This window comes from Schistosoma haematobium, chromosome 3 (assembly GCF_000699445.3).
Source record: "Schistosoma haematobium chromosome 3, whole genome shotgun sequence".
Lineage (NCBI taxonomy): Eukaryota > Metazoa > Platyhelminthes > Trematoda > Strigeidida > Schistosomatidae > Schistosoma > Schistosoma haematobium.
The window spans coordinates 17,952,077-17,979,540 of NC_067198.1; the positions used below are offsets into that span (position 1 = coordinate 17,952,077).

General features: G+C 31.6%; 2 protein-coding genes across 2 annotated transcripts in view; one reads left to right on the top strand and one right to left on the bottom strand.

Moving 5' to 3' along the window:
* Positions 1 to 1,478: 1,478 nt before the first annotated feature.
* Positions 1,479 to 3,217, top strand: RPS18 (ribosomal 40S subunit protein S18B). The gene is made up of 3 exons (XM_051213174.1): positions 1,479 to 1,663; positions 1,702 to 2,081; positions 3,040 to 3,217. The coding sequence occupies exons 1-3, from the start codon at positions 1,661 to 1,663 to the stop codon at positions 3,113 to 3,115; spliced, it is 459 nt and encodes a 152-aa protein (XP_051069126.1). The 5' UTR covers positions 1,479 to 1,660; the 3' UTR covers positions 3,116 to 3,217.
* A 1,389-nt stretch (positions 3,218 to 4,606) lies between these two features.
* TEKT3_1 (Tektin-3) overlaps positions 4,607 to 27,464 on the bottom strand; it is a 39,004-nt gene continuing 16,146 nt past the window's right edge. The window contains exons 5-10 of the mRNA XM_051207987.1: positions 20,083 to 20,220; positions 13,909 to 13,979; positions 10,471 to 10,614; positions 7,063 to 7,285; positions 6,854 to 7,008; positions 4,607 to 5,147 (exon numbers count right to left, since the gene is read on the bottom strand). Of these exons, the coding sequence (XP_051069127.1) occupies positions 4,916 to 5,147; positions 6,854 to 7,008; positions 7,063 to 7,285; positions 10,471 to 10,614; positions 13,909 to 13,979; positions 20,083 to 20,220 (963 nt within the window). The 3' untranslated portion in view covers positions 4,607 to 4,915. The remainder of the gene's footprint in view (positions 5,148 to 6,853; positions 7,009 to 7,062; positions 7,286 to 10,470; positions 10,615 to 13,908; positions 13,980 to 20,082; positions 20,221 to 27,464) is intronic.

The following is a 27,464-nucleotide window of genomic DNA, read 5'->3' on the forward strand; positions in this document are numbered from 1 at the left end:
AATCGAAGCTTTATGTGTGGGGTGATATCGAAACCACAACCTACTTGTGCAATAAGTTGTACGGAAAACATTACATGATCCTGACAAAAGATTATGTGACCAATTGATCGGAAGATGGGGACATGTTAGCACAACAGCGTTATCAAAAGTTTGAGAGACGTTCTACTGCATCAAGGTTTTTGGTGCATACTCGAAGGTTGGTATGGAACCATTCATTATTTTCTGTTCACTGGGATCGTTTTCGTCCTAATGTAGTGAGTAGTAGAAGTACTGACCATGCGAAAAAGGATAATCGTGAAGGGAAAGCGTAGCTCTTTGTGGGGTATCAACGTCAGTAAAAAAGGAAGCGCTCAGTAATACTGTCATCCAAGACCTCTTCTTACACAAGAACCCTAAAAGTTAGTTCAGTCAAAGTCAACAATGAAACGATGAAGGGAGATATTTGGATAATAGTAGTTGTGTCAAAGTTTATGTAGTCTTATTTGGCTAGTTGTTGTATGAGATATGCAGTACGGCGTGTCTATATGTGGTCTGGTGTAACCACTTAACCAAGCGCCTTTAATCAGGGTTGTCACAGTAGAACTAAGGAGGTCAGCATCAATGTGAATGAATTATGAAACTTTGTTTCAGGAATTTAGTTACCATCACACCCCTCTCGAAAAGCAAGAAAATGAAATATTCGCCACCCAAGCATCATTGTTTACAATGAGATATACATCGAGGCAGAAGTACAAGATAAGGTATAATCAAGTAAATCACATTTTTCATCTCAGAGTTCTTTCTGCCCGTTGAAAAACAAACTATGGTTAACTGTTATGATTCTGAAGTGGAAGTTCAACCACATGCACAATCTCTGCGAGACGAAGAAGCCGTGGTGATGTGATTAGAAACATGACATTCGAAATACTACATTCTTAGCTTCCATCTTCTGGATTTCCTCTGAGGAAGATTCAGTCTGTCTGCACACATATACCGATTTTCTATTCCATCTACTTAACCAAAATTCAGATCTTTCTTGAACTCCACAATAGCATTCATGATGTTTTAAGTTGTCTAATGGCATTCCTTAATAAGTGTCTTCACAAGTGATAGTGAGCTTTAGGGAATATCTAGAAACCAGGATAATAAACTGAGATTACAGGAGAGCATGACTGGACTTCTAATTTCGGCGGCTAACAAACAGCTTGCTTTCAAATTCTAGAAACAACAGGTATTTCATCTGGAGTATGTTGCGAAATACGTATATAACTTAGTAAATTGCCACTTAGAAGTGCCATTAATTGGAAAGTGTCTAGGTGTTTTGATTTCCCATGTTCAAAAGCATTATGTTAGATGTGACAAGCCATACATAGGTGACTTTAAAGGACAGTTTCGGCCAACTTGCTAGTTAGACTTACCATTCAATTTTAACGGTTATATCCAACCCACTTTAAGTATGAAGATATATTGTTTATATATCGTCATTGTAAAAGTATAAGACTATTTGAGGCTATCCAAAGTTGAGTAATGGAAGGTCATGAAGTAGAACAAAAGTTTCTAGAGTTACGCATCTTAAAATCTATCAAACACTGTGTGTTTAAAGCTGTTCATATAAGATCAAGGCGGCGGTTATTCGTCGTCTCACTGTAACCGGGATATTTGATCAAAGTCGCCAACCACGATGGTTAGTGTTGATTTGTTTCTTCAATTCATTTTGTTTAGGATCTTATGCTACCAGAAAAGTTCCAGCACATTCTTCGTGTTATGAATACGAATATTGATGGCCAACTTAAAATAATGTATGCCATAACTTCAATTAAAGGTGTTGGCCGACGCTATGCCAATGTAGTATGTAAAAAAGCTGATATCGACCTTAACAAGCGTGCTGGTGAACTAACTGAAGATGAAGTTGAAAAGCTTGTAACAGTTATGAGTAATCCAAGGCAGTACAAGATCCCTGATTGGTTTCTAAACAGACAGAAAGATGTCGACGATGGCAAACACTCACAATTGATGTCCGGTGCTTTGGAAACTAAGCTACGTGAGGATCTTGAGCGATTAAAAAGGATAAGATCTCATCGGGGTATACGTCACTATTGGGGGTAAGTTAATAAGTAGCTTCGCCATCATTGTTCTATTGAAACATCTCTTCGGGACATCATTCACTTCAGTGAACTGTCGAGTTTTGTCATATATGTGGTGCAATTAGACATGGTTTACTTGTGACGAGCATTTTCTCGGATGTTTGGAAATAGGACATTTACATATTGTTAGCGGAAATTATTTATGTTTAGTTCTTACTGGTTCACAATGTCTACCGACGAGTCACCTTATGTTTGTTATTCCACCTCGAAGTCTCTAAACATGTCTTGGTCTTAGTTTACAAGGCGTTTCTGGCCACCTCTTCTGTTAGATAATGATTGTCTTATCTGAACATTCAGTTTAAAGCTAGTCTGGTCGTGTGAAGTTTAGTGGTTGTTTTTAACATATACTAGACGCTAATTAAGATGTCTTGACATGTCATCGATCATCTGTACCCAATGTTTTAAACACTAAGCTTACAATTAGAATATAGGATAGATGTTATGAAATTATTGTCAGTATGTTATTATCTGAGTCGTAAATTTCCTTTTTTTCTGATTGGCTAGATCTTATTAACTTATTGTTCTTGTAGTCGTTTTACGTACAAAACCATTCTTCAACTCACTGTGTAAAGAGTGGTGTTAACTGTTCACAACAAATTTCCTGCCACATATACGACAATCCGAGTGACTTGACTCGCCCCTAAAACCTGTAACGCTGAATGTCAATGCTCGGTCCACTGTTTCTGTTGAACTTTTCAGGATGTCAGATTAGTTCTCTACTTAGTGTAGTTGGCTTGAGTCACTACAGTAGGCAAGTCCACAGCGTTTAGGTGGTAGTCACAATAGTCAGAACAGGTTTCGCACTGCATTTAGGGCGTCCTGACTTGATCCCTTCTTTGCCTTTACTCAATGTACATATATGCATAAATATAACCTACTCCTTTTCATTATTCATATGTTATTATTGTAATTTTAGATTGCGAGTTCGCGGTCAACACACAAGAACAACTGGACGACGTGGACGAACAGTTGGTGTATCTCGAAAGAAATAAGTGAATAAAAATTTGTTACGGAAACGATGTTCTACTGCTTTCATTTTTTGGACTATGCCCGCGTAGTTTTAATGAGTACGAAGTAAAGACTTGTGTATTAGTTAAAGGTAGTTCTAATGTTTACTGTCGTCAGTCTTAGTAGTCGCTCAAAAAAGTTTGTTTGCCAATTGTTAGTTTATTAGCCTAATAACGTAGTGATTATCGATAAGCACGTTGGATTAGGCATATTCGGATATCTATCCTTTGGGACTTTCCACTTGATATCACCTTGCAATAATTCATGCTTACTGGAATTGTGACAACTGTTGATTAGTTAAATATGAGGCAAAATGATAGTGGGGTCTCTTGGTAGTGATAAATAAATTACTATGGTCAGTAGCGTAATATCCTCGTTTAGCAAGTGGTAACTCAAGTTTGGAAGTAAAATTCGTAGGTACCAGTTTTGGGACTAAACTATTCCCGTCCACTAATGCAGTCGTAGTATAAGTAGTGTCATTTTTGGTGTAGGTGGTAGGGGTAACATGTTGACATTTATTATAAAGATTTGAACAGTCAAGTGACTGCGTTGCGTGTCAAAATGTCGTGTTTTAAGGTTTAGGTTATCTAAACCAACCAGTTTTATTCGTTGCATGCTAGGGATATTCCAAATAAACATTTGGCTCGCTATACCTATTGGGATGTCTATATATCACCTTGGTATGTGACAGGCGCGACGATGCGAATGATAATACAAAGATCTGGATACCAGAGCATAGTTCAAATTACATTGTTTTTAGTTCCTTTTTTGTGATTACCTTCATGTTTTGTAGTAGTTCCTTAAACCTCAACCAAGAGAGGGATCGCGAGTCTCAGTTTATAGTAAGGTACAACTATGTGCTGTTGATTATTAGTCGAAACAAACTGCTACAATAACTATCTTGACTGGTGGTTCCTCCTCATCTAACCATTTTCAGCATCGTCAATCACATGCGTTTTGATGGGAAATAAACTCTTTAGTTTGCGTTTTTTTAAATAGTCGCTTGTTTCTTGGTTTGGCGTGAGTTCCGTTGTCTTAGTAGTTCATACAATGTTTTTTCTGAAACATCCTTGCCTCCTGAAATCCTGCTATAACCAATTAGAGAACAGTGTGATAGCACGAGAATTTATTATATACGCTTGCATTGAATTCGAGGCTTAAACAAAAGTATTTTCTCTAGCATTTTCGTGAATTTAGTGACTAGTTAAATTGTCAGTTGGTGCTGGTGTGCTTATCGAAGTAGCTTGTTTACCTAAATTGCTTTAGTAATTTAGACGACACTTTTTGTCTTTTATATAACTTATATTCAGCTCCAGAAAGTTTCCAGCTATATGGATTTCGTTACATTCGGAGTCAGAATATAGTACTAAATGACCGTTATATGTTTAGTTGAATTGTTTGGTGTTCGTGACTCTCCGGTATCTTGTTATCAAAGTCTGCTAATAAGCATAAGAGAAGTCTTAGGAGAAAACATTCTTTATTCGGAGGGTAGCTTTTTATCTTCAGTTCATTCCATTCTTTCTGTTGTCGATTCTACTCACTCAGTCTTTGGTTTTTCGCGAATGTGCAGGTTTCAAAAGTAATTACTAGAATCGACAAAACATCTTTTTATCTTGTTCTATATATCCATACGTCTGGTAACTAACATTTGATAAATAATGATTCGTATGTATTGAGCTTACGTGAAAAGTGATTGGTAAAAATCAAGTTGTTAAACAGATAACCATGGGAAAGGCTATTTGTTGATATTGTCGTTTCATAATAATTTACTGAAATTGTCTGTTCTAATAGCTAACTGGAATGGCGTATAATGATCCGTATTTATCTTTGATAGGGAAACTTTTCCGCATACTTAAACACCTATGATCAATAGATAGTGAATTTTCTTTGGTTTCTATCTCTTGTTCAAGGGATGTCCGACTCTTTTGCAATCTGGCTAATGTGATGTTTGCATTCCTGCGATTGTTTTTAAGTTCTTCGATTGTTTTTCTAAGTTCCAAAACTTCAGTTTGAAGTCTGTAAAAGAAAATATCAAGTATGAAGGAGCTATACTCATATTGTGTGTATACGTACTTATTTCACTAAATATGAATTTGTTATAGTAAAAATAACTACATCTCTAACATATTGTTACACTGTGCAAGAGAGATAATCCATTTACTACATTTTTAGGTGAGAAAAATTTTTCAATAAGAAGTGGTTGCCTCCTAGCCATAGTATACTTTCCGAAAAATATTCTATAATCATTCGACATCAGAATACATAACGGTTAGTTCTAGACATTCATAGCTGTTTTGACTTGAAAAAAGTGTTGGTTGTAAGCAACGGTCAAGAGAATTAGAAATGAGTGAGGAGAAGATTATTGATAGTAGTTAATGGTACTTAGTGGTACCGTAGTGTGACAGAACAAAGATGAATCTTAAAACTCCATGAAATCAAAGCATAATATGCAACAACCAACGCTTTTCGAAATACTTTAGTTCAATCAAAAGAAAATATCATTTACATTTCAACACATAATTTTGTTTGTGGACAACGTTGTGTTGACTGTGGTGCCTTCTGTTCTGAAGAGTTTTCTCATGAAATCTTGATTCGAGTCGAAGAACAGCTAAGTTCCACAGAAACACCTTGTGAATTTTCAAATGAAGTTAGCAGTAACAGTACATGCTGTTTTCAGTAGCGACCAACCGACCTTAAAATATTAGAACAGTTCAAAAAGCATTTCCCCACTATAAAGAAAGGCGAGTACCTGAAGCATTACACATATTTATAAACCCTACTGTTCTCAGTAGGAAAAGTATTGATAATCACTCAACTTGGATAATTTATTCAAACAACCAGAGTACATTCTATTCACACTACCCCAGTAACACATACAAAGTCAGCCCTTCTGCACTGGATTTCATATTTTTCTATGTCCATTATAATACAAAGACAAAAGTATATCACACATCATAGGAAAGGATGCTTCGAGACTAGATACAGTATAATGTATTGTATTGATATTTGCTGGGATTCGTTCTATGTAACATGAAGTAGTATTAGGCCCTATTCCACGGATTCTTTAAAAAATGTATACACTAGCGAATGAAAGTTGTGAAATGAAGTATGAATATACTAGAATTAAGTTTGTTTACCTGTCTATCCAGTGGTGTGGTACTAAGGTATCTTTATCATTTAGAAAACAACATAGCATAGTCCTTGATCAAGATTATTATTGAATTCGTCGAAGTATGTTCACCGAGATCGTAAATGCGACCATCAAAACATATTTAGTCACACTAGATCATTGAAAGAAGTAGGAACTGCGTAGTAAGATAGAATGAAGGGTTAGAAAGGCAACCTGCAGATGAAAATTTTTGTTCAGTTCTCAGCTAAATTTGCCGCGTGCCCACTGGCCGATTTTCTTACATCGCTACCCCCAGCCTACTAGAAGCAGTTAACAGTTACGAAAGAGGTGGATCGCATATGACACAACCATATTACTGTCCTAGAATCTACTATGAGGTCCTGTCGGCGTGATCTTAATTTCCACTTACTGCGTTTTTTAGACATAAATACTTATCTTTATTTTGATGTTTAAGTACTAATCATATTAGTGTATTGATACATTTTAGTGTTGGAGAAAGTAAATTAGTACGTTGAAGATTCGCTAGAGTAAATTATGCTTTTATCAACTCAGTTGTGTGGTTAATCTCTCGCTCCAGTCAACATGAACTTACGTTTTCATTGGTTGATCATAACAACTCTCCACATTGATCCTTCGAGTTCTTTCTTTTAATCTGGTTTGTGCAACCTTCAATGGTTGGATTTTGTCATCCGTCGTCTTTTTAAGTGCTCCTATTAAGTTTTCCACTTCATATAATTCCTGTGTAACCTAATGAGTAATTTGCGATTAAAAACAATAAGAACAGAAAATAGTAATGGTTACTTTTCTCAAGGATAAGCGAAGATTATCTCTTGCATTGGTAACTTCATTCATTCTTGTTTGTAGTGCATTATTCACTGTAACAAATTGACCATGTACACGACCAATTATAGATCTTAAGGCAGAATCAATTTTTTCACGTAGATTTTCAGATGCACTACGTTGATTTTGTGACCGAATTAAATTTTCTTGAGTGTACCTCATCCATGAAGTTGGGATACTCCGACTGAAAAATAAGAGTTAGATGAGATCGTCAAATTTTCTAGATACGAATATGAATTGGATACTGACGAATCATACACCATGTAATTTATTTAATAGAGACTTCAAATGTCGATACAGAGTTATTGGCTCTATGAAGTTTCCGACACAAACTTTCGTTAATAGTCACAGAGTTTGATGTGATTACGTAGAGTAAATTGATTATAATCCATTAAATAATCATTTCTTTAATTTAGATTGATAGATTTTCATTTCAGTAATTTGGCATACAATTTTATCCTACTTAATATACAAATAAGTACTCTAACTTTATTCTCAAAACAAACATTTTAACTCGTGCTTCAGGTGATGTGTGTTGTAATTTGTAAATACGTGCTGGAAGGTTCCTAATTATGAATAGTAAATAATAACCAATAGGAGAAAAGAGTTCGACTATAAAATTTAAGAAAAAACGAATTTTGAAGGACTATTACTTACTATAAAAGTTGGGGCGGGAAAAATATAGCCGGTAAAATTTAAATACTATCAGTTGGTCGGATAAACACAATTTTTGTTTAGAGTAAGAAAGAAATGGACGACTTTTTGTCAATCATGGTTAAGATCCTTTAAAAGGAGATTGTTTTTTCACACTTAGTTTCTTACATATAATGAAGTCAAGACAATTTAAGGTTAACACACCACATTAAGTGGTTTTGTTATAGAATCCTTCTACAGATTAACTGATAGATCTACGTCAACTTATATAGAAAAGAACTATTTATTTTCTAAGGCTCCTTTGATACTCACTCAGCTGTGTAGATTAAAAATAAATTATGAAGTGTAAAGTATTCGACGGAATAACAGTTCTACAGAATAGTTAAAGTCTTGAACAATTTGATAGGATTTACACGAATATTTTCTTTATTTGTCTTATTTCTTGCGTGATTAATTCTATTTATTCGTCATGTATAGTATCACGAAAAATCAAGAAACATCTTCGGTAAAAATTTTCTCCTTATATTTTTAAAATTATTGGCTATGTTTATATTTGTGGTAGCGCATAATTTTTACTCTGTAACCATGGTGATTAAGTTGTGACTCCCCTTTGAGTGAATTGACCGAAGTATTTATTAAGTGCAACTAACCACTGCCTATTATGACGTATTAATTTAGCGAGTATAGAAATGAGTTAGAAAAAAGGTAATCTTTATGAGTTGAACTAATCAGAAGTGTGTAAGACTGAGCCGATCCACATATACACTAGGCTCTACTTGTTAATGTGTGACTGATCGGTTTATTTATTTATTTCAATAAAAAAAACGTATAATAATGTCAACATTTATTTTAAATTATAACCACTTCATATTAGATGATAAAATAATAATTAATATTCATTCTATTTATTAATTGCTGGAAAATTCCCATTATATTAAAACACATTTGTATGAACGAAGAATATTCTTTTCAATAATTTCTCATCAGGTTCTACAATTATAAATCCAAATTTATAATCCCTAAAATTGGCCAGATTTGAGGCAGAGTACATCATTTGGAAGTTGTAGTATGTGAATTGAGAATTGTTGTTTGTTATATAAAATCAATTCAGATAGTTAATGTTGGGGCTGTTTAATATAAAGTGTTAACTTGAATCAGTGTATAAGTGAAATGAAATTGTACGATAAATGATCAGAATAAATATGGTCAACATGGGTCAACATTATTTTCTCTCTCACCCCAACTTGACCATATTTATTCTGATCATTTATCGTACAATTTCATTTCGCTTATAAACTGATTCAAGTTAACACTTCATATTAGTCAACCCCAACATTAACGATCTGATTTGATTTCACATGACAAACAACTATTCTCAATTCACATATTACAACTTCCAAATGTTGTATTTTGCCTTAAATCTGGCCAATTTTATGGATTATTAAGTTGGATTTATAATTGTAGAAGCTGATGAGAAATTCATTGAAAAGAATATTTTTCGTTCATACAATTGTATTTATTAATTGTCAGTTTAAAATTTTCATTAAAAATACTATCCATTCACAATGATTAAATTCATAATGGAAGGAATTCATTGATTGAAGTATATTCACATAATGTTTTTTTAATTATTCAAAGGGATTTTAATTGTTTTATTGTTTATTGAATTTATTTGATGGATATTTGAATATATACGTGTTTTGGAAACAAAATTATATATATACATATATAATTTAATTAACCATTAATCATTTATTCTAATGCATTTAGAGTGTGGATTTTCTTCAGTTTTTCTGTTTTATCTATAAATTAATAGTATAATTTCTATGTTGAATATGTGATTCTTCAATTGATTACATTTGGAATACATTAGTAATTACATGATACTTGTTTATGAAACTATCCCATAATCGTGAGTTATCACGCACATTTCGAAAATTTTCGAAGTATATATATATAATTTATTATTTTAAGCTTTATTTAATATTATGTTTTTGGTACAAGATAGAATTCTCAACAAAATGTATATGAACAAGTTTTCATTTCTTATTTCTTGATCGATCCTGACGATAAATATTGAGTAGTCGGTATTTAGAAATTAGCAGTTCAGGAATTGACATCTGAATACTGTACAACAAGTATGATGTTTCTAAGAGAACTTTTTTGTAAGTTGTACAGTGAAAGGTTGCAAACTTTTCATAAACACATCTGAATAGGTTGTGTGATTAATAGACATAATGATGTGTTAAAACAAACAAGAAAACAAATAACTTGTTGAAATATCTAGATGTCAGGAACAGGTAGCCTATATATATATATATATATATATATATATATATATATATGTATATATATATATATATATAAATATATAGCTGATGATCTTAGTCTATGTAAACCAAAAGTCATGGAGAATAAAACATATCTGAGCAACCTTTAGGGTTTTCATGGCGTTAGTACAGCTAAAGAAGCCTGAATATACAAGACATCAGTAAAGACGGTTCTTGTTTATAATTATGAAGTCTGGCTCTTCCAAGCAGGTGTTTTTCAAGTATATCCTATTGTTGATTTATTTAAAGAACTACTTACATCCATTTCCAAGCCTGTGTATGTAATATCAAGGCCAGTCATAACAGGGATGATATCAATACTTATACAAGAAAACATTAGCTTAGCGGCTAATCTGATACATTAAAGCCCATTAAATAAGCTTACGTATTGTCGAAATATTCAATCCCGTTGTAGAGAGCAATATTTGTCGAAGAGTTGCAGAGACCATACAATCGATCATCGATTGTTTGAGCGTGATCTTTATCAATAGCATCCTTTTGTAGTTCATTCTGAGTTGAGCGTAAAAGTCTAGGAGGACAAGAAAAAAAATACGAGAGTTATAAATTAGTCAAATTTTTGTGAGTAAATATTCCTCCATCGAAATACCTTTAACTTGGCAATAATTTATGTTTGAAAGAAATTTCCCAATTAAAATGATGATGTGTGAGAGTCTTGTATAACTTATCCTTAAAAATTTCATACCTGTATAATTTGTGACTCAATTATAAATGTTAACAGTGAGCTTTTTAAGCTGTTATTTTATATACCGCTGATTAAGTCACATAAATCAATCTCAATGTGATGACTAAGATAATGTTTTTATGACTGGTATTTTTGGAATTCCATGGAATAGTGTGGTGTAGGTTACTTATATCCACATTAGTAGTTTATGGCAGTGGTCAGGCATATAATGTATTTCAGTAGAAGGTCGTGAAGGAAAGAACGGGAACGGAACACAGTTGGTATGAAAACGTATTAACAATGGAATCTGAGACAATGGATTGATGTTTGTGACAGGAACGCTTAAGTTTGAGATGATGGATTGATATTTTACAAATCAACGATTTACTATATGGTTCTCAGATTTTATTGAGATGCTTTGTAATTTCATGTCAAATACATTCGATTGTCCCCACTGGTGTTCTGTTCACTACAATAGAATTACGTTATGATGATCGGGTTAGATAATTCACTGTTTTTAATATCAGGACTTATGATAAAATGCAACATTTACCATTGTTATAACACTTCTTTTCAGTATTTAATTTTCACATATTTATTTATAAAATCCTGTTAGAGACTCAATATTGTCGTTACTATCTGGTATATTCTATACAGATTGACAACCACTTGCATAATATTGTATCATTTATCATTTTGATAAAATATCATTTTCGATTTTGTATCCAGAAAGCTCTCAAAAATAGAAACTTTCAAAAAATGAGTAACTATTCACAAAAAAGTATCTTCAGTAGTTGAGATCATGAGTGAATTGAAGCTAGATCACCTGGAAAAATTTGACGGCCGTTTTGTCTAGCTTCATTTGATTCATGATCTCAACTATTGAAATTACCATTATATCCACAAAAACCCCTTCTGATACAAAAAAATAATTATCTATCACATATACCAGTCAAACAAATGGTTATTATTTTTTAAAAGAGATATCTTTTAGTGCTGTAAAATCAAGTAGAAAACTCAATGTTATGATTAGTTAAATAACTGAATGGTATAATAAAATTTTATATGAAAACTGTTGATACAGTTAACCTTATTACACAAATTATGGTTTCCTTAAGAGTCTTGATGAAGTAACGTGAAATTCATGCAATTCGATTGGTTTTACGTCTCTCTCGGGAAGTTAAGAACACATAACTATGTATATATATATATATATATATATATATATATATATATATATATAAACAATCATTTAAGGTGATAAATGAAGTGTTACCTGTTTTTATTTGCCAACGGCAAAATTGAATTAGTTTATGATTCAGAATGAGAGAGAGAGGAAGAGGTAAACATAAGAATGAGAATAATTTTTTGATATAAATTTTTGAGAATCGATAAATCTTTTTGATGGATATTTTGTTTTTAAGAGGTGATTTTAATAAACTAATAAATCGTTTGATAGTTCTATGTGTATAATACTGATAAGAAAATCACGAAGGGTTATTTATTTACCATAACGTGACTCGTATATATATATATATATATATATATATATATATATATATATATATATATATATATATATATATATATATATATATATTCTTAATTATGTTTTGTAATTAAACAAATTGTAAACCGTATTTATGTAAAACAAGTTGCATTGATACTCTAAAAATATTATTTGAGATATTTGATACTAAAAACACCAGTTATCATGTTCGTTGTAAGATTTGAAGTTTTTGGATTGAATGTCGTATATAGTTTCGGGTATGTAATGCTAACGAGTCTCAAGTGTTAAGATCGAATAACTATTTACCACTTCTTGGTTTTCAGTGGTTATTCATCTAATTTTAATGAATAATGAAAATTACTTTATGTTATGATAGTTTATTTCATACTGGATATATATTTCTATCCACATAATTAACTTCGTTCGTTAGGTTAAATAACGTGAACGAAATTATTTAATCTAAAAGAATTGATAAAAACCTTATGACTAGCTAAAAGTGTTTAAAAGGAATTTCCAATTTTGAGTATCATCATATATCCGTATGATTTTAGATCTGAATATAATTTCTAGAATTTGTTTTTGAATTGAGACTGTCATGTCATTAGTTTACATTAAAATGTTCAATAACTGCGAGTATAACTCTTTTTTAAAATTCTTAATAAACATATTTGGATAAGATTATCGAAGTACAATACCATACGGATATATGTAATATCAATCTTGAGTATCAAACTTAGATGTACAAATCTTTTTATAAATAATTTCTTTTGGTAAAATATGTAACTTATCAATGGGACATTTGACCTGGATTTCAGCGTAAGCTATTATCTTAAATTTCAGAAACTTTTCACTAGTTCACATATAAAATAGTATCCTTAACTGTATGTAACATTGTGTTATTCATTATAATTTTTGTTTTAATATAATCTGATTTTAGTGATTTTGATTTGAAATAACTCCTTGTTTATGGTGTTAGATGTTTGTTGTGATTCAACAAAAAATTTAAGCTAGACATATTACAGCTAATAGTGAAATCCGGAATACCTATTTTGTTCAATATAGAACTTATCAGCTAAATGAGCATGTTCGGTAATCTAAATTGCAGAATAGCTCGAACTCTTATTAATAATGATATATTCAGTGAAACGTTTTGGTGAGACTTTAATTTATGTATGAACCAATCAGACATAAGATAACGAGTCATGAATTTTGCCGCGAAATTCATCCATACATTTGGTTAAATAGAGTTTTGGTATTATAGCTGATGTCAGTTCGTGATGAAAGCTTTAAATCTAATTTTTAACCCTAGTCATCAACTGTAAATGAGAATTCTAACTGTTTTATGACCTTCATTTAGTCCTAATCAATAGGTGTCCACTCAAAATCACTTCAGCGTCGCTGAAAGGTCGTCCATAAATCATATTCTCATCGAAGTTTTTTTTATTATTTATTTACATTTTGAGACTATCCAAACTTACTTATAGATTGTGCATAAAGGAATCAATATCTCATTAAATTTAATCGTTTTCAACTGATATAGATAACTATTCAGTTTATGAATCTATTTAATAATTAAAATCAACAAAATAAACTATTTAGTCTATTTGAGTCATATTTGAAATATAACTCACTTTAATTGAATTTCTGCTTTATCAATAAGTTTAGTAATGAAATCAATTCCTTTGTTGACAGTTTGAACTTCCTAAAATTAAAACAAACAAACAAAAAAATTCGTTTTATTACATTCGATAAATTGAACGTTTAAAATAAAAAAAACAACAAATTTTTACGTCTTTATTTAAAAAAAAAAGGAGAAAACGAAGAAAATAATCTAAACATGATAGTCTAATTTTATTGTGACATTTTATTGTTTGTTTTTCTACATTTATGAATTCATTCAATTGTCTAAATAAAATGAAAGAAATTTCATCAAAGGTCAATTAAGATTAATTTTTCTTTAATATTTTTAGTTTAGAGAGAGAGAAGTATTGTTTATTTGAGTTATTTCATTACGTCAGTTTTTAAAAAAAATATAGACTAATCAATTGCAGTCTTAAACCTCAATGGGAAGATACAAGCCAAACAATACCAAGTGAAATATATTTTTAGTTTCAAATTTGCTAATATTTAATCTTTAAGATGTTTATTTATTTATTTATTTATTGTGCCCTGGGATCTGACTCCAGTTAGATCATATGTTGGTTGCTATTGAATGGTTGCTATCGAAATGTATATATATATATATATATATATAAGGTCCTCAAATTCAAAGCGGAGAACAGCAATCCAATCACTCTTGATGGCAAAGCTCTGGAAGATGTAGAATCCTTCATATACCTGGGAAGCATAATCGATGAGCAAGGAGGTTCAGATGCAGACGTAAAGGCGAGGATTGGCAAAGCAAGGACAGCATTCCTACAGTTGAAGAACATATGGAACTCAAAACAAATTTCAACTAATATCAAAGTGAAAATCTTCAATAAGAATGTCAAGGCAATTCTACTGTACGGAGCGGAAACTTGAAGAACTACAACAACCATCATCAAGAAGGTACAAGTATTTATAAATAACTGTCTACGCAAGATACTCAACATCCATTGGCCGGATACCATCAGCAACAGCCTTTTGTGGGAGAGAACAAACCAGCTTCCATCTGAAGAGGAAATTAGGAAAAGGCGATGGAAATGGATAGGACATACATTACGCAAATCGTCAAACTACATAATGAGACAAGCCCTAACTTGGAATCCTGAAGGAAGGCGGAAAAGAGGAAGGCCAAAGAACACATTACGTCGGGAAATAAAATCAGATATGGAAACGATGAATAACAACTGGAAAGAGGTGGAAAGGATTGCCCAGGACAGGATTGGATGGCGATCGCTGATAAGCGGCCTATGTTCCTTCAGGAGGAGTAACAGGCGTAAGTAAGTAAGTAAAGTATATATTTATATATCGCCTGGCTATCCCCCGTATATAATTATCGACTTAACATGTGTTAGTGAATAACGGAATTAAAATAATTCAAATACGAGAAAGGATTTTGAATACGTAAATTTTGTACAATCATTAATCTGGACAGATAATCAAAGAGACGAACAGAATAAAAGAGAGCGAAACGAAATGATGCTCAGTAGAGAAGGCGTTTGAGCCAACTCCATTTGATCAAGTGTTAATCAATAGTTATAGCCAGATAAAAATAAGTTACAGATATGTAATGAATAAAATCAGAATTGTACACACATATGCTCTCATATAAAAACGGTCAAGGTTGATAAGTGAATAATTACCAAGGTCAAAACGTGAGTCAAGAAGAAGAGATAAATTGACCCATCCAGAAGCTAGAATAAGGTATATGGGTTTAATATAGCAACCGACACTACAGATAGAAGTATGGTATTCGTTTTGATTGTCAACATATCGATCGGAATCTATAAATAAAGGCTTCATTTTAGTTGGGACTTGTCAGTAAGGAGGGAGGTTCGCAACTAGTGAGAAACTAGTGTTATCTAGATTATTTAAGTTCATATCACCTAGTGTCACAGTCACCGATAACGCTAGTGAGCTATTCTTATCAAAACTAACTTTCTGTTGAACTGCTAGTTAAACTAGATTAAAACTAGTATCTGTCGAAAAATTAAATGCTATAAAGATCTCCGTTTGAACTCGTTTTATTAACTCGTTATTTTTCAATTAAGGGTTGAAGAAGAATTTATTCATACTGGTACTTAAATTCACCTGGATATTAAGAATGCCTATTTAGCTAAGAAATCTTATTTGTCAATGCAGACAAAAGGATGAAGTTAAATTTCAGATCCATATATTAAAATGTTTTTGGTTGTTTTGGGGGCATACATCTTAGATGGATGTTATAATTTTGCGAGTACTGTTCGATAAGTTTGTGCTATAACTATCAACCTCTCTAAGAAAAATCTACAAACATCAGAATTCAAAAACATTTTCAATATTCAAATAGTTATTATACTTGAAAAAGGTTAATATCTACCAAACATAAATTGGTTTTTTTATGCCTCTAAATTTTAGTTTTTAATTGAATAATTGTTTAACGTACTGTCTTAAAGGTCTACTTATTTATCGGATAAGATATATTTTTCAACAAGGATAACATTATATCACATTCTTATAAAATTTTATTTCATTTTGTAAATGTTAACAATCTACTCAATATAGTAGACATTAGTTTTTCAGTATTGATGAATATTCCATGTGAAGTTCTGATTGTGTTTCGAGTTATGAAATGATTAACGAGATATTCCTTTTGAGTTAGAAATTCCAAAAGAGATCGAAATGGTGAAATATCAGTGATAACAAAGAAGACTGAGCATTAGGAATATGAATCAGAAAGGCTGGGTTGAAAAATATGTATGTAGAAATACTGGAATTGAAGATCACGAATAATATAAAGAGTGAATGCACGTTAATTATAGTGGACGATTTTGAGTCGTCACTCAATGTCCTTAACCACTGATTGAGTGGATCACGTGGAGTCCAAGTAGGTAGTCTACATCTACCAAAATGGCCCAGATCAATGTTCAATGAATTTACGAACTGATGACATGTTTTGATTTATGCTGTAGGACGAAAGAAATAAACTGATAAGCTTCATGGAGTATAGGAAGTTCCTGAAATAGATTGGTAACAAAAAAGAAAACTTCTTAAAGTAGTTTAGCAATTATTTATGCGCTTTCTTTATCGTATTCGTGTGGGTATACAATGAACTGATAGCCAAAGGTGTTACTGTCTAACTTCAATTGATCTGTGATCTTGCAAAACCTTTCATCCATTGTCTGTGTTAGATAACTGTCCCACACACGACACGGATTAGACTCCACTGGTCACAGCTTCTCACCAAAACTCCAGGAAATCCATCATGAAGCCTCTCACCAGTGAGCACATGATTATTATCATTACGGAAATTTATGGAGATTATAGTATTTTGATAGTTGAATTCACGAGTCGATCTAAGCTAGATCAACTTTGAAAACTTGAAGGAGGAGTGGGACATTTCCCCGGTTCCCAAACAGAAGCAGGTAGTTTTCTTAGGGGGCCATTGGTCTAATCCTCAAGGCAGTGGAGCAATTTTATTAGATGCTATCCCATGGCTTTCATCTCCTCAATTTCGTAAACAACACCTCCACCGTGAGAAGACAGTGATTAGGACTTCTCTGGCAGTGGTTGTATATGCGTGGCCAACTGAAAGCATTTCGAGAGAGTGGACTCTCCCCACCCTCGACCGTACCAGAGTATTTAAAGGCATATTCATTTTAATTAACAATCTTGTTGATGCTTGGTTCTTCGAGAAGATTTGTCACTGTAGATCAATATATGAATATTCTCTGATATTTTGCATAAAAATAATGTTTCTTAAAATTATTCATAAAAAATTAATAAGTTTCTAAACTATAATCCCTTCACAAAAATATACCGGAAAACCTCAAATGTATTTATGAAAATCAAAATAACTTTTTAAATTCTTGCTGAATACAATTTATTAACATTATATTTTGTTTAATGTTTGTTTTATATAATTTCATATAGTTGCGTAATTCACTTTCTTCCCCTCTCATATCCACAAACACAATTTAGGCATCGAATCGATTCACTCTCAGTTATATTAATTGGATTTAATTGAGGTTGTAGACTAAAGTATTTTTGGCTATAATAACAGTACTACTATATATATATATATATATATATATATATATATATATATATTACGTAACAGACTAAAATTGTATACTTATCCACCTTCATGTTTCTATGTATACATATATGTACATTCATAGAAAGATGAGTATAAAGAATGTAATATGCAAACTGAATTCAATGTTTACAAAACTATATGTAATTTTCTTTGCTCTATGATTTATTTCAAATTAATTATTCACAAAATTTTCTCTGTAACATTAGTTATTATGTTTATTATTGTTATTAATATATCTATATTGTTTCTCAGTTCTAATTATTGTACACACATAGATACATACATATACACTATAGTGTGATGCATAAAATTTCATGCATTTAATTTATCCATATATGAACTAACTAGAATGTTTCTCTATCTGTTCTGTTGTTGTTGTTATATTCCTTTTTCACCTCACCCTGATTAATTTTATTTCTTGCATAAATAATGACTTCTTTTCCTGGACTAACGAATAGAGATGTGGTTGATCCCAGTGTTTCTTTTAGTTTATTATATTTGCCATTATTAGTTTTTCCTCATGTATACTTTTTCGAAAAATCTATTTCTTTCTGAAGTTATTTGTTCGCTTATATATATATATATATATATATATATATATATATATATATATATATGGCGCTAACATGGATATATATTGAAATGAAAGGTTTTAGCCTTTGATATAATTGTTTTTGTGTTTGTTTGAAGGTTGTGGTAATAGTGATTTAACATTTACAAATATATTATACGAGTGAATAATGTTTCCTGAATGAGAATATTTATGCACATTATACTTGTTCATTCATATATACAATTTTATTTATATGCAAATGTGTAAGTTCGTGAGTATACAAATATTTATGGATTTGTTTAGTTATTAACGAAGCATAAACTGTAAGGTTCACTGGTTTGAAGCGAGAATAAATTTGTAAATTATGTGTAACTACTTGATCGGTACCATCAGTGGTTGCACAGATTGATTGAGAGAGGTATGTCGATAAGAAAAACAATAAAAATGAGGCAGATAATAAATAATAATTTTTACAAAAGATAACTAGGATCTATTAAATATGTTTATCAATAATTTTTGAGGTTGTCCATTATTATATTTACCACCAAGCGCCTATTGATGTTTATTATGTATATAATTGGTTTATATAATTGTTTTAAAGTTATGTTAACTATTAGAGTGAAACAAGGGAATAGTTCAATGATTAACTGAATCCTGTCAAACACATAGATTGTTTATTTCATTCGCAGTGCAAATATGAATTTATAGCGTAGAATATGATTAAGTAATTATTCAACAGTTTGGTCTTCGGAAGAATCCTTTGCCATGTAAACAGAGATGGATAGTGGCCAGCAAGGGGATCCAGGATGCGCGTTTCGTCCCATTTGGGACTCATCATCCGTCTCTGTCTACAATGTTCGTGACTTAAGGTAATATCGTTATAATCCTTATAGGATGCATATCTGCCAATAAGAGACTGATGAATTGTTGTCCTAAATGTCAATGGGAAGATTCAAACAATCAGTACAACATGAATGAAACTGTGTGATTATAATTTTTTTTCAGTAAGATAAACAGCTACCCATGTACTAACTTACCTAATTAATAAAGCCTGTCACTCCTCTTGAGGACTAGACAACCGACCAGAAGCTTGTTATTCTATTATATATCGAAATTTAAACTTTATTATACCTGCTCTATAAATTGACATGTAATTTCTAATATGTATTCTGTTTTAGAAAGCTCTATAAATGGAAGCATTTCAAGTTTCTATTTGTCAATGTTGTTCAAAGAATTAGATCATAAAACATTTCAACAATAAAATATTTTTTAAAATTTCCACTGGCTGAGAATTATCCACAGTATTTAGTTAGACATATCCGGTTTTATAATGTATTTACTTTTTAGTTCATATTTGTAGTGTATATAATAATGAACTCATAATGACAAGATGATATAGACAAACTACACTTTGTAATAAAAGCAAGTTTTTTTATAACTTTATGATACTATGCATATCCTAAGACTGTCAGTATTAATATTTAAGAATAAATTAAAAATTAATTCTTAATAACATGGAAATGCACTTACTTTACTTAATGCTCTTTCAACAATATCTTTAACTTCATCAATTCCATGTCTTTGTTCTCTGTTTGCCAGACATTCTTCAGCTATTTCTAATGGCTTTCTTATATAATCTTTATTGTAGTTTAGAAGTTGAATATTTGTCTAATATAAAAAAGAAAACGGAAATATAACAGTATGACTAATAGTTTAGCAAAGAGTAAAGTTTGTTTATTCCTTAAACTAAGAGAGTTTACTTTTCTCTGTCTAATAGAATATGTGTTCTTTTTTGAACTGCCTGAATTATTAATGTTATCAATAGGTACTTGAAGTGAAATATCTGTAGACTATAACTTGTTGAATAATTCTACTCGATAATCAACTAACTGTGATATGATGTTTATAATACATGCCTGAATCAATCAGCCTAACCTTAAATGAAATACTAAATATTAAGAATACTTAGATATTTATTTGAGTGTCCATTCCTTGTCTATCATTGTGTTATTATACTGTGTTAAATGAAATCATGATTCATTTGATTAATTGATTGAGGCAGGGACTGTTAGGTCATAAGAATGGTTACATTTTACTGCCCTAAGGCAGTAAATAAACCAATGAACCTTTGAAATACATTGTATAGTTTAGGTTGGTTAATATATAAAGATAATTTAGTTGCTTCCTGATTTCTGTATTCAATCAGAGGTTCTCTTCAACCGAAATTGTATATTAAACATACTTATTACATTACAGATTAGTAAAGGGATCTTTAAACTTTATATCCATTGAATTTGTGAATTTTCAAACATTTTTATATCAATAATCGGTTCGGAAATGTGTTAGTACATATGTCGACATTACAAGTTTGTAAGAGCGAACTAGTTGTTTCTTGATTATTTCATGAAGTTTTCAAGTACAACGAATAATGATATTAGTGAATTGTGTCTGTGTTCATCAATATATGTTTATGGACGAAAGTAAATTGTACTCCCTTTTCAAACAAGTACTTGAATAGAGTTTGGATTAAGTATTATAGCTTTTAACAAACTTTCAGTGTACTTAAACTAATAGTAGTGGTTATCTTCAGTGGTAAATGTTGTGCCTCAGAGGAGTCCGTTGTATGGAAATATTTTAAAAATTGATGATATTATTTAACCATTATATAGATCATCTCATGTTAGAAGTTTTTGGTGTTTAAGAAACTTTTATTTACAGGAAACCTCATTAAGAAATGAACTTATACCTTATTATTATTATTATCGCTTATGCAAGATATCTTCTACATGCTTTGATTTTAAATTAATATTTTTTCATCTTAAAATCAGTCAACTTTCTTTTGAGATGAAAACCTAGGGCCAGTAATTAGTACAAGAAACATCTTAAGCTTTTCTCAAGGTTCTTAACTGATAACAGCTAGGACGCAATTGATAAATGTTTTGTTCTATCAGCAGTGGACACTCGCAGCCCAGTTGGGGATCTAACTCAATGGTTTCAGACATCATGGTGACTAGAGATTTGAAATTCAGCAGTTTGTTTTTCTAGGTTCAACCAATTCGCGATGGGTGATAAGCTATATTAGTTGAGCAATCGAATAACAGCAAAAAAGTGAGATACAAAAATATTACTGAGAAAATATCAGTAACTTGAGTTAAACTAATGACTTATATACTTCACTGATGAGTCTCCATTTTCTATTTGTATAAATAGCTTGTTAATGAGTTTCTGGTAATTATTCTGGTAATCTATTAAACACCCCAAAAAAATGCTAGTTATTGATTTGAGTTGTTTTATTAACAGTCACAAAAAATGTTGCTTAGAGAATGTTGGGTCTTTTATGATTTATATACATACTCGTATATATGTTGGCCTTATTACTCAGTCAATTACAACCTTTCCTTATCCATTTTTAACCTTACAAATCTTCAGAATAATCTTTACTGATGTATGATATGAATAAGATTAAATAATTAAAGGAAGCAGTATTATTTAATTTTATTAGATTATTAAAAGTGTTAAAACAGGAAGGGCTAGGAAGAATAAATTGATAGAAAACGATATTGTTGAAAAAATATAATAAAGTCATTGATAAATCCTTTTGAAGGACATTTCCTGTCCATGGATATCTTTTATGAATTCAAGATTTCTTATCTTTCACAATGTGTTGGTGATATCTTTTGAAAGCTAAATTTAGCATGTTCCATTTTCTTTCTTTCTCTCTACAAAGTACTTATTACTACAAAGTTTTAACAGGTAGTAGACGTAATACCAGTATTTCAGCTGATGGTTTGCAATGTTGAATTATTATTATCATAATTATTATAGAGTCCGTGAAAAAAATTGTGGTCATAATCTATGGCGTTAATTAAAAACAGGCTTAAAGGATTGAAAGAGTTATGCAATGATCAACAGGTTGTAGGAAATTTAGATTCCGCGTTAATGATATAAATATATTATTATTTTTTTGATTGAGATCTTGAATCAGTCAGTGTTGGACCACCATTGAAAACGTAGAAGTACTGGACATTAACACCGTTGGATGCCGGCGAAGTGGTCTAGAGGTTAGCGTTCGCACACGATATCCAAGATCCTGGGGGGGGGTCGTGTGTGTGCACTGCTGGGGAGTCCCATACTAAGACAAGACGACCGTCCAGTGCTCCCAGGTTTTCAATGGTGGTCTAACATTAATCAGTTTATGATTTCAATCAAAAGCTCAATCTTCACAACCTCAGACTGATATATTTTTTTCATGAGTAAATTCAACTTGTCTTAAGAGCTCAGTTTTATATTATTCATAATGTATGTTTTCGATATACAATATCTATACCCTGTCGGTGATTGAAAACAAAGGTAAAATTTGGATAAATAGCTCCTTATTGATTGATGTGTCATTTGTCATATAGGAAACATTCCTCTCTTATCCCATACAATTCGTTTAATGAAGCAGATTCAATGTATTGATGACAGTCAAAATCGGAGTTACTGAATAACAAAGCTTATTACCGCAAATATGGTATTTAGTGTTGTCGTTAATAGTTACAGCAGTAATTGATACTAGTGCTAATACTTCTTCTTGAGTAATTTTGTCTCTGTATTAACTTTACAATGTTATTTAGTTATGAATAGTTGATATTTCCTGCATGATTCATGATAAGATCTTATGTAAAATGCTTTAATGTAGATTTTCTAATGTTGTCTAGTTTAATATGTACTTCATATGGTGAAAGACTTACTGTAAGACATGGAAAATATTTCAGTTGCTCTTAGTGAAATAGTCTCACTTTATTATTCAGACTCAAAGCAAGATTGAGAAACAAAACTTCCATATTTTATACAAAGCATTCATAAGGGGTAGGCTGAATTCTTAATTTATTTAATCTCTTATGAACACTAATTAGTTTGTTATTCTATTCATTGATTCGACAACATTTAACAGTAGTTTTGTGCTAGTCGGACATATCTTTGGTCTATGGCATTAAACACATTTCTTTAAAGATAAGACCATGATTTTTCATAAAAAGTCGAGTATTATATTTGATATATAATATAACACTACTCTAACATTATAAAGTGACCTATAGTTAATAAAAATTATAATTCTCCTATGTCATATTTAAGTACAAAATTATGTTCAATGCCATCTGTCATATCTACACGTCCCTCAATAAGGGGTTGTATAGTGAAGCAATAAGAATTAATTTTCCGTACAAGTTCAAGATAATATTACTTAAGGTAATATTCGAATCTCGCAGGGGGCGAGGTCGTGAATATGCACTGCTGAGGAGTCCCACAATTGGACGAAACGGCCGCCCAGTGATTCCAGGTTTTCCATGGTGGTCTAGCTTCAACTGACTCATGATCTTAACCATTGAAATTACTATAATATCGGCAAAACCCATCTGATATTAGGGAAAATGAGGAAAAATGACACTAGGTCAGAGAAATATTAATCTTAAAGTAGTATTTAGATCAGATATTATGTGTCATATAAAAAATCAAAAAACAAACTTGGATTTCACTTTTTAATACTGAAATTAAATTGAATAGCATATTGTCTATACCTACCAACCATCATACATAACTTGCAATAATTATTATTATCATTATCAGAAGTGAAATACCGAAAATTCTGAAAGATAATCAAACAAGTAAACAGTACTAATTTATCAAGTTACTTTATTTTTCAGCTAACAATCAATTCTTATTTGAAATTTATGAAACACTAGAAACTATTGTAGTGGCTGTGCTTCTCAACGGTGTTTGAAAGCAGAAGGCGAAGAGAAGCAGCGACTACAGCTTTATTAGCAGATAACTCAGACCACAAAGCAGAGAGGTGACTGAGTGAGTCAGCGAATCGAAAGAGTAGAGTAGTGTGTGGATTTAAATGTACATGTATACATGCACATATATAAGGAAATGGATGAATCATCGAATCATTTAAACAGCTAATAATAAAGCTAGCAGAATGAATATATGCATAGGCGGTAAGCAATGTTCAACCATACATATTCCATACAAGCACTATTGATAAAGGTACAATAAGTTGTTATAGTACGGATGACTCTGTCCGCTAAATAAGTTAACAAAAGGGCTTAACCGAATGAAATGAGAACAAACTCAATGGCACATGAGTGGCTATACTACTAAGTAGAAAACATAACCAGTATGTAATAAGATTTTTTGACCTAAAGTATTGATATTACTTATTATGCTCTGAACTAACAATACTATGTCACTATTTTCTTTTTTATTAAATTAGAGTTCGGTTTTATTCAATCGATTTTAGTTACAGCTTACATTATTATATTATTTCTATAGTTGGTTTACTATTTTCTCATTATCTCATTTTATCGTATTACAAATTCAAGTTCATTTGCAAATTTATTTAGTATATTAAGTGTTAATTTAGAGTTTTATCATAAAGGATTGAAATATGATTCAATTTATTATTTACTCCTCAATTTTATGCTACTATTTTATCATTTGTATAAAACTAATGTTGAAAATGATGAAACAGATTGTATTAGAATATTTCATTGTTTTAATAAAAAGTATTATTTGATTAAATTTATAGTTGAATTCATGAACCAATTGGAGCTAGATCTCCATGGGAAGCCTGGAAGCATTGGACGACCAATTTAGTTCTAGTGAGGGACTCTTCAACAATGAACATCCACGATCCCGCTCCGCGAGATTCTTACTCGATCACTGAGCCGGAATCTAACCGTGTTAATGTCTAACTTTAACCAATCCACGAAATTGAGCCACCGTCCATCATTGTCTTTAGTCAGTTACTACCTCACAACAGACCCGGTTGAACTTTACTGGTCACTGCTTCTCACTAGAGCTCCAGGAAATACCTATTGAAACCAGTCACTAGTGGGTATAGGATGATAATTATTATGAGGAGTTTAGTGGAGATTTTAGTAATTTTATAGTCATGAGTCAATTAGAACTAGACCATCATGGAAAACGTGGAAGCACTAAATGACTTTTTTTGTCCTAGTATGGGACTCTTCAGCAATGTGCGTCCACGATCCCGCTTCGTGAGATTCCAACCCAGCACCTATCAGTCTTGCACATGAACACTTAACCTCTAGACCACTTAAATGGCATCCAATCCGTCGAATGCTTCCAGCTATTCCATGGTGGTCTAGCTTCAAATGACTCATGAATTCAACTATTAAATTACTAAAATCTTCACAAAACCTTATTTCTGATATTATTTAATTATTAATTTATGGAAACCAAAACAAAGAATGATTTATTCATATAAAATTGTTTTGTCTGTCTAGTTAGATCTTTTATTTCTGTAAATAAATCAGTTTAAAATGAAATAAAGTGTAGCTTAATTCTCTTTTCTTAAAAAAACATAACCCTTATTTTATTCAAGTCAAAGCAACAATGTAACTATAAAAACTGATAACAATAGAATATAAATGTGTCATAAAGACTAAAGAGGAAATAACATAGAACTACAGGAAATAGAAACGAAATGAATGAAACATGGATAATAGTTCGTTAACAGAGGAAGGAGAAAATAGAAATGCACTAATTTTTCTGTTGACTTAAGGATATATTTCAACAATAAAGATGATGAGGGAGTTAACAATGAATAGGATTATTAACTCATTTGTTGTTGTCGCTGTTTTTTTTATTTAAAATAATAAAACACTTGATGTGTAATAATCATAAGGTCACAAAAGCCTAAGGGTATAAGAAAATTTATTTGTTATTTAATACATCATCAAGGAAATGTTTAATAAACAAAGAAGACAACAGGAAGATTATAATAAGAAAAAAAGTATGAAAGTGAGAATAAATCAATTGTTATAGTTCATGTTTAATGTGTTGTATCTCTGAGAAAATAAACATATCACCTAACTTCTATTCAATGAATAGAAACTATTTTTATGAATGAGATTTTCACTTAGATAAACATTAATTTTCAAAAAGAAAATATAATTGTAAAGTAGATATTTTGTTTTATAGTGAAATCTTTCACTTGACTAGTAAATAAATCAAATCTAAAAACTCAAAGTCACTGTATGCCAATAATAGTTGACACTAAAATTTACTCTAATAATGACATATAGTGATTTTTATCAGAAGGTGTTTGTGGAGATTTCAGAAATTTCACAGATTGAAATCATGAGTCAATTGAAACTAGACCACCATGGAAAACCTGGAATCACTGGACGGCCGTTTCGTCCTGATATGGGACTCCTCAGCAGTGCACATCCACGATCCCGCACCCCGCGAGATTCGAACCCAGGACCTATCAGCTTCGCGCCAAGCGCTTAACCAACTCGACCACCGAGCCGGCATTCAATGGTGTTAATGTCTAACTTCAACCAATCCACGAAGTTGCGCTACCATATACTATTGTCTTCAGTGAGCTGATATCTCACAGCAGACATGGTTGAACTCCACTGGTAACGGCTCAGGACTGATAGGTCCTGGGTTCGAATCTCGCGGGGTGCGGGATCGTGGATGTGCACTGCTGAGGAGTCCCATATTAGGACGAAACGGCCGTCCAGTGATTCCAGGTTTTCCATGGTGGTCTAGTTTCAATTGACTCATGATTTCAATCTGTGATATAGTGATTTGTTATATAATACTACAGAGATTAATATTACTTTATATTTGTGTTAAGTTGACCGTAGAAATCTCAACCTATAAGAACTTATAATGTAATATTTTCAGGTTTGAGCTAAGTGTTATTTGAACTAGTGAACTCTGATCTAGTGGTCTAAAGGTATAATATTTTCTATGAAACCTGGGTATTTAACGTTTAATCTTTAGTATTCACTTTTAAAGAATTCTCAAATATAAGATAAAACAATTTACGAATACGTTCTAGTTTTAATGGTTCTCATGCCAAACAGTATTTATATTAAATACAAATTTAG